Source organism: Pseudorca crassidens, chromosome 11, assembly GCF_039906515.1.
Source record: "Pseudorca crassidens isolate mPseCra1 chromosome 11, mPseCra1.hap1, whole genome shotgun sequence".
Taxonomy (NCBI): Eukaryota; Metazoa; Chordata; class Mammalia; order Artiodactyla; family Delphinidae; genus Pseudorca; species Pseudorca crassidens.
Genome location: NC_090306.1, coordinates 52978927 through 52991149, shown reverse-complemented (window position 1 = coordinate 52991149; position 12223 = coordinate 52978927). Strand labels below are relative to the sequence as shown.

At 32.3% G+C, this 12223-nt stretch overlaps 1 protein-coding gene across 4 annotated transcripts in view; it reads right to left on the bottom strand.

Annotated features, from left to right (window-relative positions):
- Positions 1–1730: 1730 nt before the first annotated feature.
- USP15 (ubiquitin specific peptidase 15) overlaps positions 1731–12223 on the bottom strand; it is a 125618-nt gene continuing 115125 nt past the window's right edge. For all 4 annotated transcript variants that reach the window (XM_067697197.1, XM_067697198.1, XM_067697199.1 and 1 more), the window contains 5 exons: positions 11957–12072; positions 11189–11338; positions 9096–9199; positions 5714–5802; positions 1731–2176 (listed from right to left, as the gene is read on the bottom strand). In XM_067697197.1, coding sequence (XP_067553298.1) covers positions 1994–2176; positions 5714–5802; positions 9096–9199; positions 11189–11338; positions 11957–12072 — 642 coding nt within the window. In that variant the 3' untranslated portion in view covers positions 1731–1993. The remainder of the gene's footprint in view (positions 2177–5713; positions 5803–9095; positions 9200–11188; positions 11339–11956; positions 12073–12223) is intronic.

Below are 12223 nucleotides of genomic sequence, written 5' to 3'. Positions count from 1 at the left end.
AGATTAGTAGGTATACAAACAAACATTTGCTCAATGACTAAATATTTAAACTGAAAACGTCAACTTTAAAACATGTCCTTAACAGTAGGATTTACTTAGCTATGACATGCTTTTCTTTCTATTTTTAACGGTATAACTAAAAAGTCTATGGTCACCTACCATAAAATAGAGGACTTTTATTAAAAGATTCAGAGTAAGAAATAAAAGACTAAATAAGGCCTTGAATAGCTTTATTGAAATCTGTATAAATAAACATGCACATTTCAAATGTAAACGCAAGTGAACTCAAGTGCAGACAAAATTTTAACCTCTGTCATGCAGGAGGTTAGTTTACATTAAAAAAAAAAAAAAAAAGAAAGAAAAAAAGAAAAGAAAAGAAAAGAAGAGAAAAAAGGAAAAACCCAAAGCAGCTTTAAAAATACCAGGATGAAAAACCAGCTTTAATATCACGGTATAAAGCAAAGCCATGATCAACATACCTCATTTATCCTGGTCAAATGCATTTCTCTTTCACTTTTAAATGCTAACATAAATAAATAATTTACCAAAATGTGCACTCACAGAGTGAACTTTTATTTACAATACACAATTAATAATCTATTGTATTTGATTAGTTCAAGTGAAGAACATTATACTTTTTGCTTTAATAACAGTGGGACACAAAGCAATTTCTCAGGTAGTCGATATGTGAAATGTGCCCCAGCATTTATTTTCTATTAAAGGCAGTATTGTATGCCAACTGACAATACATTCTTTCAACTAGATCAAAGGGAAAAAGCAGCAAATGAAAAATGTTTCAAATGTTCACACATATTTTTGGCATCCTGGATCCTTGAATGTGGTGAACTAAAATAAAATTCAAGGTTTGTATACTTTATATACTGTACAGGTTCTGACTCTGGAACATGCAAATGCCAATTCTCTTGTAACAAGTTACCTTCTGAGAAAAGCTGTAAGGCTATGGTGAATTCCATCAGGAACACACAAAGAAAGTTAACAGACCTACCTGTAAAGCCAATTGTCCATTAGTGATTTAAAGGCCAGTATATGAAAAAAAATTCTCATCTAAGCTTGATGTAATTATTACTATGGATACAGAATACTATTAAGTTTGTCCTTATATTACAATACTTGGGAGAGCTGAAAGTTGCCAAATTACCAAAAAATGGGGTAGAGAAAAACAGACAGCCAAAATTTTAATTTTGGACCAACACCAGATTAAAGATATGCATTTTAAAGCAAGTCAAAAAGAATTTGAATATCTAGGGATAGATCCCAATAGCAGTAAAAAATACTTACATTTAACTGAAAAGTGACTTTCGATGAAGTGTGAAATCTAGAACCTGTTTCCACAGTAGTAATAAGATGAACATAACATTCTGGATTTTTTATGATACTACAAAAGGAAATAACTTTTTCAAGATTATTTCTTGTATCATGATTTGGTTTTATAACAGGCCCACATTGACTACCAGGTAAAGATTTGAAAATTTGGTTTTCCAAGAATACTACTGCAGTATTTATGCCACATGGATACCGCAGCTAAATATCATAGTAGTATATGTGGCAGCTTAATGCACATGAATTAATTATCCAAAAACTAAGTTCAGCCAGTTTTCTTGCAGTATTATTTGAGCAAAATAAATGACCAACATCCACAAATTTAACGTTTGTCATCAATTAACTCACATCCAAAAAATTAAAGAAAACATAATTCATCAAAACAGCAGCAAACTTAAAAGGGATTTATTTGTGATTTCCTATATATATTTAGCTTGTAAATACAAGACTGTAAATGTATTAAGAGACAATTTCTGTTAAAGTTTTCATTGTGTTTCACTTCAAGTACTGCACAAGTTAAAATCTGATAAAGGATTTACATTCAGTTATCTGAAACTCCCCATCTCAGACTTTTGTTTAATGTGGTGGGTAACTTCATCATTTTGATACCACCAGCAGGAAAGTCTCTCTTTTATGGCTTCTAGGACTTTCATTAGTTAGTGTGCATACAGTTTTCGTTTTCTATATCATTGTCATTATCATTGCTATCTTCATCACTTTCTAATGGGATGCCTGTGGCAGCTGAAGCACCTTTAGTTTCTCGGTCAAGAGGAAAAAAGCCAGTTCCACTGAAAGTGTCTTGCCTCTGGTAGAAGAGTACATATGCTGCTTTGGACTGTTAAAACAAACAAAAAAAAGAATGTTAAAATGGTTATGATTCTTAAAGGTAACATTAAATACAGTATGAATTTTTAGCTGGTAACCAATTTTGGTGACAGGACATAAATCAAGAAAACCACACATGGTCAAATGGGGGTTACTAAAACTGAGTAAATATAAGATGACTTCTATATATAAAGGAAAAATGGTCACTGGATTTAACATTTTTTATTCTCTTCTAAGTTAGCTGGATAGATAAATAAATCCAACTGTATCACAGATTAACCTAGTTACTCTAAAATGAAATAGAATTCTATGCTTTCTTCCCTTCTGTCTCTAAGAAAAAGGTAAGCTTCTTTCTAATAGTAATAACTTCATTCTGTATTTGCTCTAGATTCTAACTTTTCTTACCATCTTAAGGATATTGCTCCATCAATCATCACTATCTTTAATGAGTTCTTATCTACTGGACTTTTGGGCATAAAAAATACTTAAGTCTTTTCCCATCATAAATCCCTCTCCATTCTACCTCTTCTTCTAGCTGCCATATACCTCTTCCTCTTCCTCACAGCCAGGCTGGAGACAGAAAATCTAATATTCATCATTCACTCTCACGTACACTCCTCAATTCAATGTGACTGCCGCAACCATTCTAATGAAATGGCTTTCACTAGGCTCAAAAACCTCCTATTAACAAATTAAATGGATGCCTTTTTTAGCTAATCTTTCTGTAGCATTTAATGCTTTATTACTCCTCTTTCCTGCATAAAAGCATTTTTGGCTTCTGTTACACCACTTTTCCTTAGATCTTCCATCTCTACAGTTTCTTCTACTTTTCTGTGGGCTCTTTAAATGCTGACCTTCAAAAAAAATCATGTTCTGTCCTCAGCCTACTGCTCTTTCTCAATCTGTATCTTCCCATAGGTGACTCATTCGAAACTATGGTTTTAACTGCTACCTAAGACAGACAATTCAGATTTATAACTGAAGCCAGATCTCACCCTTGAGTTAACTCACCCTAGTTCTATTAGTCCCATTTCCAAATGGAAATTTCCACATAGCTATTATACATGTATCTCAAACTTCACAGCAAATTTTCTTCCTACGTTTACTACCTTAGTGAATGTTGACGAGTCATCTTCATCTTCTCCCTCTCTACATCTTTATATCTAATCTTAATCAAGTTCTATTATTTCTATCCATTAAGTAGCTCACAAATCCATTCTCCCTTTGTCTATATACTTACTACCACTACTTTAAATTTAGAAGCTCTTGTTGCTTAACTTACATGACAGCCTCCTTTCCTCTGGAGACAATAATGACCTTTCTGCTTCTTTACTCAGTGCCCTCCAACCTGTCTTCTAAAGTGTTTGTAAGACATGTTAAGATGCAAATTTAATAATGTTCTTCTATTACTTAACAACCATCCAATATTTCTTACAAACTTTAAGAAAAGGTCTAGGGCTTCCCCAGTGGTGCAGTGGTTGAGAGTCCGCCTGCCGATGCAGGGGACACGGGTTCGTGTCCCGGTCCGGGAAGATCCCACATGCCGCGGAGCGGCTGGGCCTGTGACCCATGGCCGCTGAGCCTGTGCTCCGCAACGGGAGAGGCCACAACAGTGAGAGGCCCGCGTACAGCAAAAAAAAAAAAAAAAAAAAAAAGGTCTAAACAACGAAAAATGTCATCTTTCTTGATCTGAGTGCTAGGTTTAGCCCCAGCCTAATTTCTGCTCCATATCCCCAACAAGAGTCTTTCCTTTCAGTAACACCAAATTATTTGCTGTTCCCCTAAATGCTATATTCTGTCATGCCTCCTTGCTTTTGTAGGTACTGTTCTTTTTGCCTAGAATACCTTTGCATCTTTTGTCTCATTTACTACTATTTGTATCTGTAACTCAGGTCAAACACCACTTTCTCTATGCAAACTTCCCTGCACTGGCCCTGTCTCCTTAAACCCCAAATCAGTTGAGACAGATGCCTCCAACCTATACAGCCAAGATACTTAATAGTAATTATTATATACAATTGTCAATTCATTTCTCATCAGCTTTAGATTGTAAGCCTCTTGAAATCACAGATAGCTGTCTTTTAACCTTGTTTAGAATAAAGCGCTATATATAGAAGGTACTCAAGTACCTGTTGACTAAATGAAGAATTGTCATTGTTAAAATGTAAGGTAACATCAAATTCACTTACTGTATATAAACAAGATATATTATTTATTTGAAAGCAAGATTAGGGCAGTGTTGTCAAATAGACTTTGAAGGACAATGTAGGCAACTTCAGGATGTTTTGTGTTGGTAGATTAAAAAGGAGAACAGAATTGAAAAGTGAGGGATATGATATGAAATTAGAAGTCTAAATATAAACTGAAAATGTAGTTAACTTAGGCATATACACATTTTAAAAAATATTAAAATATTAAGAGTTCAAAAGTCTTTTTGTTCTTTGTTACAGCTGTAGGGAGATAAGCAACGGTACATAATTTAATATATAAATATATATAAATTATATACACATATATAGATAAAAATATGAAACATCTACAGAGAAACAATTCAAAATAATTTCATATCTGTTCATCCAATGACCAATTAAAACTATGCCAGTAATTGGGCTCAGAAATTTATTAATTTATTAAATTGAACAATTTTAGTTGAAGACCTTTAAAGCATTATAAACTAAAAAAGTAAAAAACTAGTATCTGCCCTCAAAGAATATATAATTTGAATCATGAAATAAAGTAAAGCAGTCAGTGCTCCCCCAACATCACCAGAAAACCTCTGTATAGGAAATATCATCACATAAGCAAATACCTTAATTCTCATACTTTGTAATACTGTCATCAATAAGTAAAATATACAGAAAGGCAAAATTTATAGAATAATAAATTCTTATCAAGCAATTCTTAGTTTTCTTCTTAGAACATACCAGTTGTCTGTTCATCAATCCATATCTGATAATAAAAATGTGCTCTGATGGGAAACAAAACAAATGCCAGTATTTTGGCTCCAGCTGTGGCTGATAAACTGATGCACGTGTGACTAGATGTTAACTTCCTAATTTTTCTACTATTCAGAAAACATCAAAGTAACAAATACACAGCATTAATTTTTTTAAAATCTGTAATTTGTTTTATATAACTATATCATTTTGAGTTTGAATATGTAATTGTCAGAAAGGATAAGACTTTAAAAATCTGAGGTATGGTAAGGCCCTTAAAGATTTGTTTTTTTTTCTACTTTAGCATTCTGACTTTAAGCAGTCAATGTCTAGAATGTCTGAGCCTATTTTTCAGGGGAAAATGTAATATTTTCATTAGAACTCTCCAGTTTTCATGTTGAAAACCAGAAAAATTTTCATGTTTCAACTTATGCTTCTGTTAGTGGGCAAATTTAGTAGACAGATTTCCACTTAGAGGACAATTTTACATTTCTTTAAAGCAGAGCAAGTCTCTCACCTATTAGAATTGCTAGAATATAGACTATAGTGTTCCATGGGCCCCTTTTAAAACAGTAGATTCCTTGATTTTCAGGAATAAAAGACACACTTACCACAATCTGGTCTTCAGATGCAGTTGAGACACTACTGTCATCAAAGTAGTACCATTTTCCATCATCTTTATTTTTTGCGAAAGCAGTATCTAATGAAAAAATATAATCGCTTCTGTGACTTAAATGAGCTGTGGTTTCCTGGGAGGGAACCCTCAAAACTTTAAAACCATCTAATACAGGGAATACCTATTAAAATTACATGATAATCATCTATATAAGACCTGTCTATCATGTATTTAACTGATTCCAATGATTAAAGGTTTTTAGAATAATTTCCTACAAACTAGAAGCCTACAATACTTTCATATAAGTTGAAATATGTGACTTTTTTCATCCCAGGCACAAACAGGACAGATTTATTATTTTTTAATTCACAGAATAACAATACTAATGACAATAACTTGTGATTAACATTTATGTAGTGCTTCTGGTGTATCAGGCACAGTGCTATGCACTTTACATGTATTATCTCAAAAGAAGGTACTATGATTACTATTCTTCTGATTTTAGAGATGGGGAAAGGGAGGCATCAAGAGAAGTTTAATTTGTCCAACAGTATAGCGGTTAGGTAGCAGAGTCAGGATTCAAACTCAGGCCTGTTTCTGATTCCAAAGTTTGAATTTTCAACCAAAATTTAAATTTTCTATGACATATTTTTCCAACAATATTATCTCATTGATTTGTAGAGGTTTTTACACCAGAATCTTTTCCAGTCTTTAACAAAAGTACAGAGCAAAGGAAAGGTAAAAAACGATCAATTGATCTGCACAAATTTTAAAGATCTACTTTATCTTTAAGTTAAAAAAAAAAATGCCCACTGCTCCCATCCATACTTTGTATAAACTATCCAGTAACTGAGGAAACAAAGTTGCAAAATGTACTCAAAACAATTATTTGCTGTCATAGTTTCTAAAAAGTGACTTTATAGGCTTTGTCTTCTAAATAGTTCTACCCCTCTTAAACAAAATTATTGTTCTTTTGGGTGGAGCCCAATATGGATTATAAATTTGTCAATCTGAAATCAAGACCACCACACTCCCAAATTTAAAGAAACATATTTTCAGACCAATAAGTCTGAAAATAAAAAGATAAGATTTAACAATAATATAGATTTATAAGAGACAAATCTAACAAAAAGGCACACAGAGTTTGCAAATGAAATCATGGTATCAAAAGAAAGCTAAATTAATATTTGTAATTCTGAGAAAAAGACAAAACGAAAAATGAATATCAAATTCTGGTAAAAGGAACAATAGAGAAAGAAGAGCTACCCATTTTAAACATAAATGCAACTAATAATGCAAAAGAATTAATAAAACTGTTAGAAGAAACAGATAAATCAACACTTCAGTAGGAGTCCTGACAAATTCCTCTCAGAAAAAGAATGAACATCAAAAATAACCAGAGATAGTAATGATTTGCATACAACTGATCAGATTAACTGTAACGGAAATATAGAACTCTATGCTTAAATGGGGAATATGTATGCTTTTCAAGTACACAAACATTTAAGGAACAGACCATATATTAAGCCCCATGGAAGCCCTAATAAACTCCTAGGATTAATATAATATAGATAATGCCCCTAAATGCTATGAAATAAAATTAAAATTAAGAAACAAAGGACAGCTTTATAAAACCATATATTTGAAAAAGCATATGATGAGATAATCTTGGGATAATCAGAAAATTATAAAGGAAACTAAAGACATATATAGAATTGAAAGACAATGAATACTACATTTCAATATTTACGGAATAGTGATAAAGGAATATTTAAAGGGAAATCTACAGCTTTAATTATAGCCTTCAATAGAGGGGAACAAAAGGAAAACAAAAAGTTAATAAGCATTCAACACAAGAAGCTGGAAAAAGAGAAACAGAGCAAACCCAAATTAACAAGAAGAAAAATATATCAAAGGGAAGAGAAGAAATCAATGAGATAGAATACATACATGTATAACAATAAGAAAAATGTAATAAAATAGAAAGCTAATTCTTTGACAAGACAGAAAAGAACAAAAAAGGGACAAAAATACAGCACAAGGGCTTCCCTGGTGGCACAGTGGTTGAGAGTCTGCCTGCCAATGCAGGGGACACAGGTTCGTGCCCCGGTCTGGGAAGATCCCACATGCCGCGGAGCGGCTGGGCCTGTGACCCATGGCCGCTGAGCCTGTGCGTCCGGAGCCTGTGCTCCGCAACGGGAGAGGCCACAACAGTGAAAGGCCCACGTAACGCAAAAAAAAAAAAAAAAAAAAAAAATACAGCACAAGAGTATTACAAACAACTACTCTCAAATATATTGGAAAACATATATTTTTAGAAAAATGGAGAATGCCAAAATGTACACATTTTGGAAAAAGAAAACTGAATATACTTCAGTAAGCATGACATAAATAGAAAAATTTATGACTGTAAAGCCCAGATAGTTTTACAGGTGAATTCTACTAGACTTTCATGAATAGTTAATTCCTATATTATACTAGCTGCCCCAGGAAATAGAAAAAGTGTAAAGTATCCCAGCCTGTTTCATTAGGCTAGACTGTAATCTTGATTCCAAAGTAAGAACAATATAAAAAAATTGCAGTATCATTTCATTTATGAATTAAATTTTAACAATCCTAAATAAAATCAGCTAACCAAATCCAACTGGGTATACTAAAAAATACTTCAAGACTAGGATTTATCCCAGAATGCAATGCTGGTTCAACAGAAAAACCTATCAATTGGAGAGCACAGACTGGTATAACCGTCCTGGAGAGCCATCTCACAGTACTTTACTCTATAACCCAGCAGTCTTACATCTGGGTATGTAGCTCAATGAAATTCTCACGTAGGAGACCATAATGATGTTTATTGCTCTTGTGGTGGTAGAAAGTTAAAGGTAATTTGGATGTCCACCATGAAGCAAACAGAGAAATAAAATATGGTAGATATATAAATCATGAGTGGTTAGAAGCAATGAATTAAATTGACACAAAGTAATATGGAGAAGTCTTAAGTGTCAAGAGAGAAAAGTAAGATCCACAGCAGAGTAACAATCATGTAAATTAACAATGATGCACGATTCAGGAGAGCTCATACATCAAACAAGTTCGAAACGGAAGGGGAAGGAGAATGGGGAAGGACAGGAGCTCTGAATGGACCAGTGATTTCCTGTGCTTTGAACTATGGAGTATGATTAACTCAATCCTCTACTCTTGATGTTAAAAAAAAAAAGGTTCAAAAGCTGATTCATTCATTAATCAATATCTATTGAATGACTACTATATGTAAGACACATCTCACATTTTCCCTTTAAGAAGTAATAAATACCTTAAGGAAAAAAGTCTGGAGTTATCAAACACCATGATTTTAGTGAAACGGTAAACTATCAACTTACAGTGTCCTCCTCCCATCCCTCCATAGTGGTTGGAAACAGCAATCAAATTATAGCGGCAAGGACCTGCATTTGGGTTAATTAGGAATTCCGACATATCCAAATCACTGTTTAAAAAAGAGATCAAGTTAGTTTTATGTTTTTCCCTAAATGTAATGAATTCTACTCTCCTTTGTCAGTGTTGTTTGACTCTCATTTAAGTGTATTCCCATCTATCTATCTCACTAAAGAAATTACTAAGAGCCAAATAACTTTATAAAACAAATTATATAAATACCCTTGAGATTTGAATGTTTTGGCAAAAATTTTCTTAGGGATTGAGAATTTAAAAATTCTCCAATGATTGTTGTTATTCAGATTAATGTTTTCATGCTAATACATTTCTCTCTTAGTATATGAGGAAATACAGACATCACCATTTACCATTTGGGTTCTTTTATTTTTTAAAGTCATTTTCAGAAATGATTTATTTAAGGAAGAATAAAGGGACAGTGAAAAACAACTTTTTTAGAAATTTTATCATAATTTAAATATAAGTATATATTTAAATATAACCCCAATATCTATTCTATATTTTTCAGGTTTTGATGACCTCTGTAACCTAAACGGGTAACATTCTCTGCAATACAACCCACTGTTTATATAATCTAGCATGCATGAAACTGGAATATGACCATTTTATAGCTTATCATTATTTCTGGTTATTCTTCTTGTATTTACATAATTAAAAAGCAATTATGATTCTAAATTTCAAATACAGCTCTAAAAGGTCCTAGCTTATCATTACTTTTGTTTCATCTTGTACTCACATTTTCAAAATGCTGTATTCTTGAAAACTTTGATGGCTCATAATTTTGTTTTGTTAAAGAGAAAATTAGCATTTTTTGTTCTATAATTGCAAAACGTTTTCAATTTTAAATTTATAAACACCAATTAGAATAAGCAATCCAAAGAATGTTTTCAATATTACATCACCTATTTCCTTCTAATCACCTCTGCATGCACACACACCTGCCTTCAGTATTTGTTTACTTACTAACTGTATTAAGTAAATTTGGTGCACAAATATCATGAAATATGAAAGAATACTACCAATTTTTTTTTAGCGAAATGGGAGAGTAGTATGTTCTTGTCACAAGATAGCGTGTGATAAAGTCCTGGACTCCATGAATGAAGATACACTATTCCCTTTTTGTCCTTCTGAATTCTCAATTATGTTTAGTGAAAGCTTAAAAGAAGAACAAAAAAGGCTACCAAGATGCTGTCTCCAGACTTCTTTACACATTTTTACAAATAGGATGTCATACTCTGGATGCTGCAATAAGAATACTGAAGGATGACAATAGGGATGACTTACTACACTACTGCATCATCCTCCTTCTAAGCAATTCCATTATTCTGTTTTTACATTAGTCTTTTTAAAAAATCATTTAGAAATAATTGAGGATTAATGATGAAATAAGTCCTGGGAAAAAGAAAATCACTAAGATCCCATGAAGTATCTTAGATTTATAAACAGGGCCAGTGAACTCATAAGATAATGTAACATAGAAAGAGTCTTACTCTGTTTTTTTAAAAAATATATTTTCTCTTTGATCTTTGAAAGATCTCTTAAGAAGGAATAAAAATTGTTACCGATCCATACAAATTGTCAGAAGTACCCAAAAATACACTCAAAAACTGAGATTGGACGCTAAAAAAACAAACGAGCAAATATAACAAAACAGAAACAGACTCACAGATACAGAGAACAAACTGGTGGTTGCCAGAGGGAAGAAGGTGGGGGGATGGGTGAAAAAGGTGAAGGGGATTAAGAGGTACAAACTACTAGTTATAAAATAAGTCAAAGAGACTTAGTATGTAGCACAGAAAATATAGTCAGTAGTATTATAATAATTTTGTATGCTGTGTAAGGTATAAAAACATCAAATCACTATGCTGTACACATGAAACCAATATAATATTTAAAGTCAACTATATGTAAAAGTAAATAGACAAAAAAAAAAACAACCCCCTAAGATTTGTGTGCAAAGTTACCTAATGTCTAAAAAAAAGCTAGAGGTGCCCAATGTTTATGAAGCACAATCAGAACTTACTTGATAGGAAAATCAACTAAGGTATCCAACTTGTCTCTCATGTATCGACTGTAAGAAAATCGCTTGAGATGTACCACAAGTACTGGAGGCAGGGACCATAAATCTAATTTCTTTGTGGCTTGCTGATGTTCTTTACAATTTGGACAATACCTAAAAATAAAGAGAAATATTTAAAGCTTGTTAGAGATAATGTTAGAGGTAATATTAGGTAATGCTTAATATATAACAGATAGGAACTTCTATTTTTATCATCAATAGATTTTCCAAATAGATTTAACTATTAAAAATGAATATGTAAATAAGTATTCAAAGAAATAATGAGGGCTAGATTATTTACATTACAGTATGCTAAAAAGACATGGATGTATTATAAAACTGTGCTGAGATACAGGCATTAGAAAAATCTCAAAACTTCTGGACTCTAATGGAATTAGTAATACCACAAAACATATTGTGATTCTCCTAAAAAAACTTCTCTTGAAATAGCTGCACAGCTAAAAGTTCTTGGGAAAATGTAACTAAAATTAATTATTCACAGTAAAATGGCTATTATGGAAAATATAGTAACAAAATTAAAGCTTAACATTATAATAATACTTTTAAAGACATTTTCATCCCTCTTAATACATTATTAGCAGATAAAGAAATGCTTATTGTTAAAAATATCAAAGGGAATTTAATTATCACTTTTTCAATTTGATGTACCACATACCTCAGTATAAATCCTTAAAAAATAATTAGAAACAATTATTTAATATTGTCTCTTACCAGGGATCTTCAGCACCCAGCTTTTCTTTTGTTGTAAAAAGCTCAATGCAATCTTTTAATTTCACAAAGGGTTTTTTAGGAGGTTTGTATTCCACACTTTCATGTTTTTCAAAATCCTAAAGAGAAGTATTTCTTGAGTTAAGAAAACAAATGAAACAAAACTCATTTTAGTGATACCATATTACTATGAATAGTAATGAAAAACTCCTAAATGTTCTCAAAAAAAAATCAAAGCATATTTCAGCTGAGATTTACACTACACTTCTA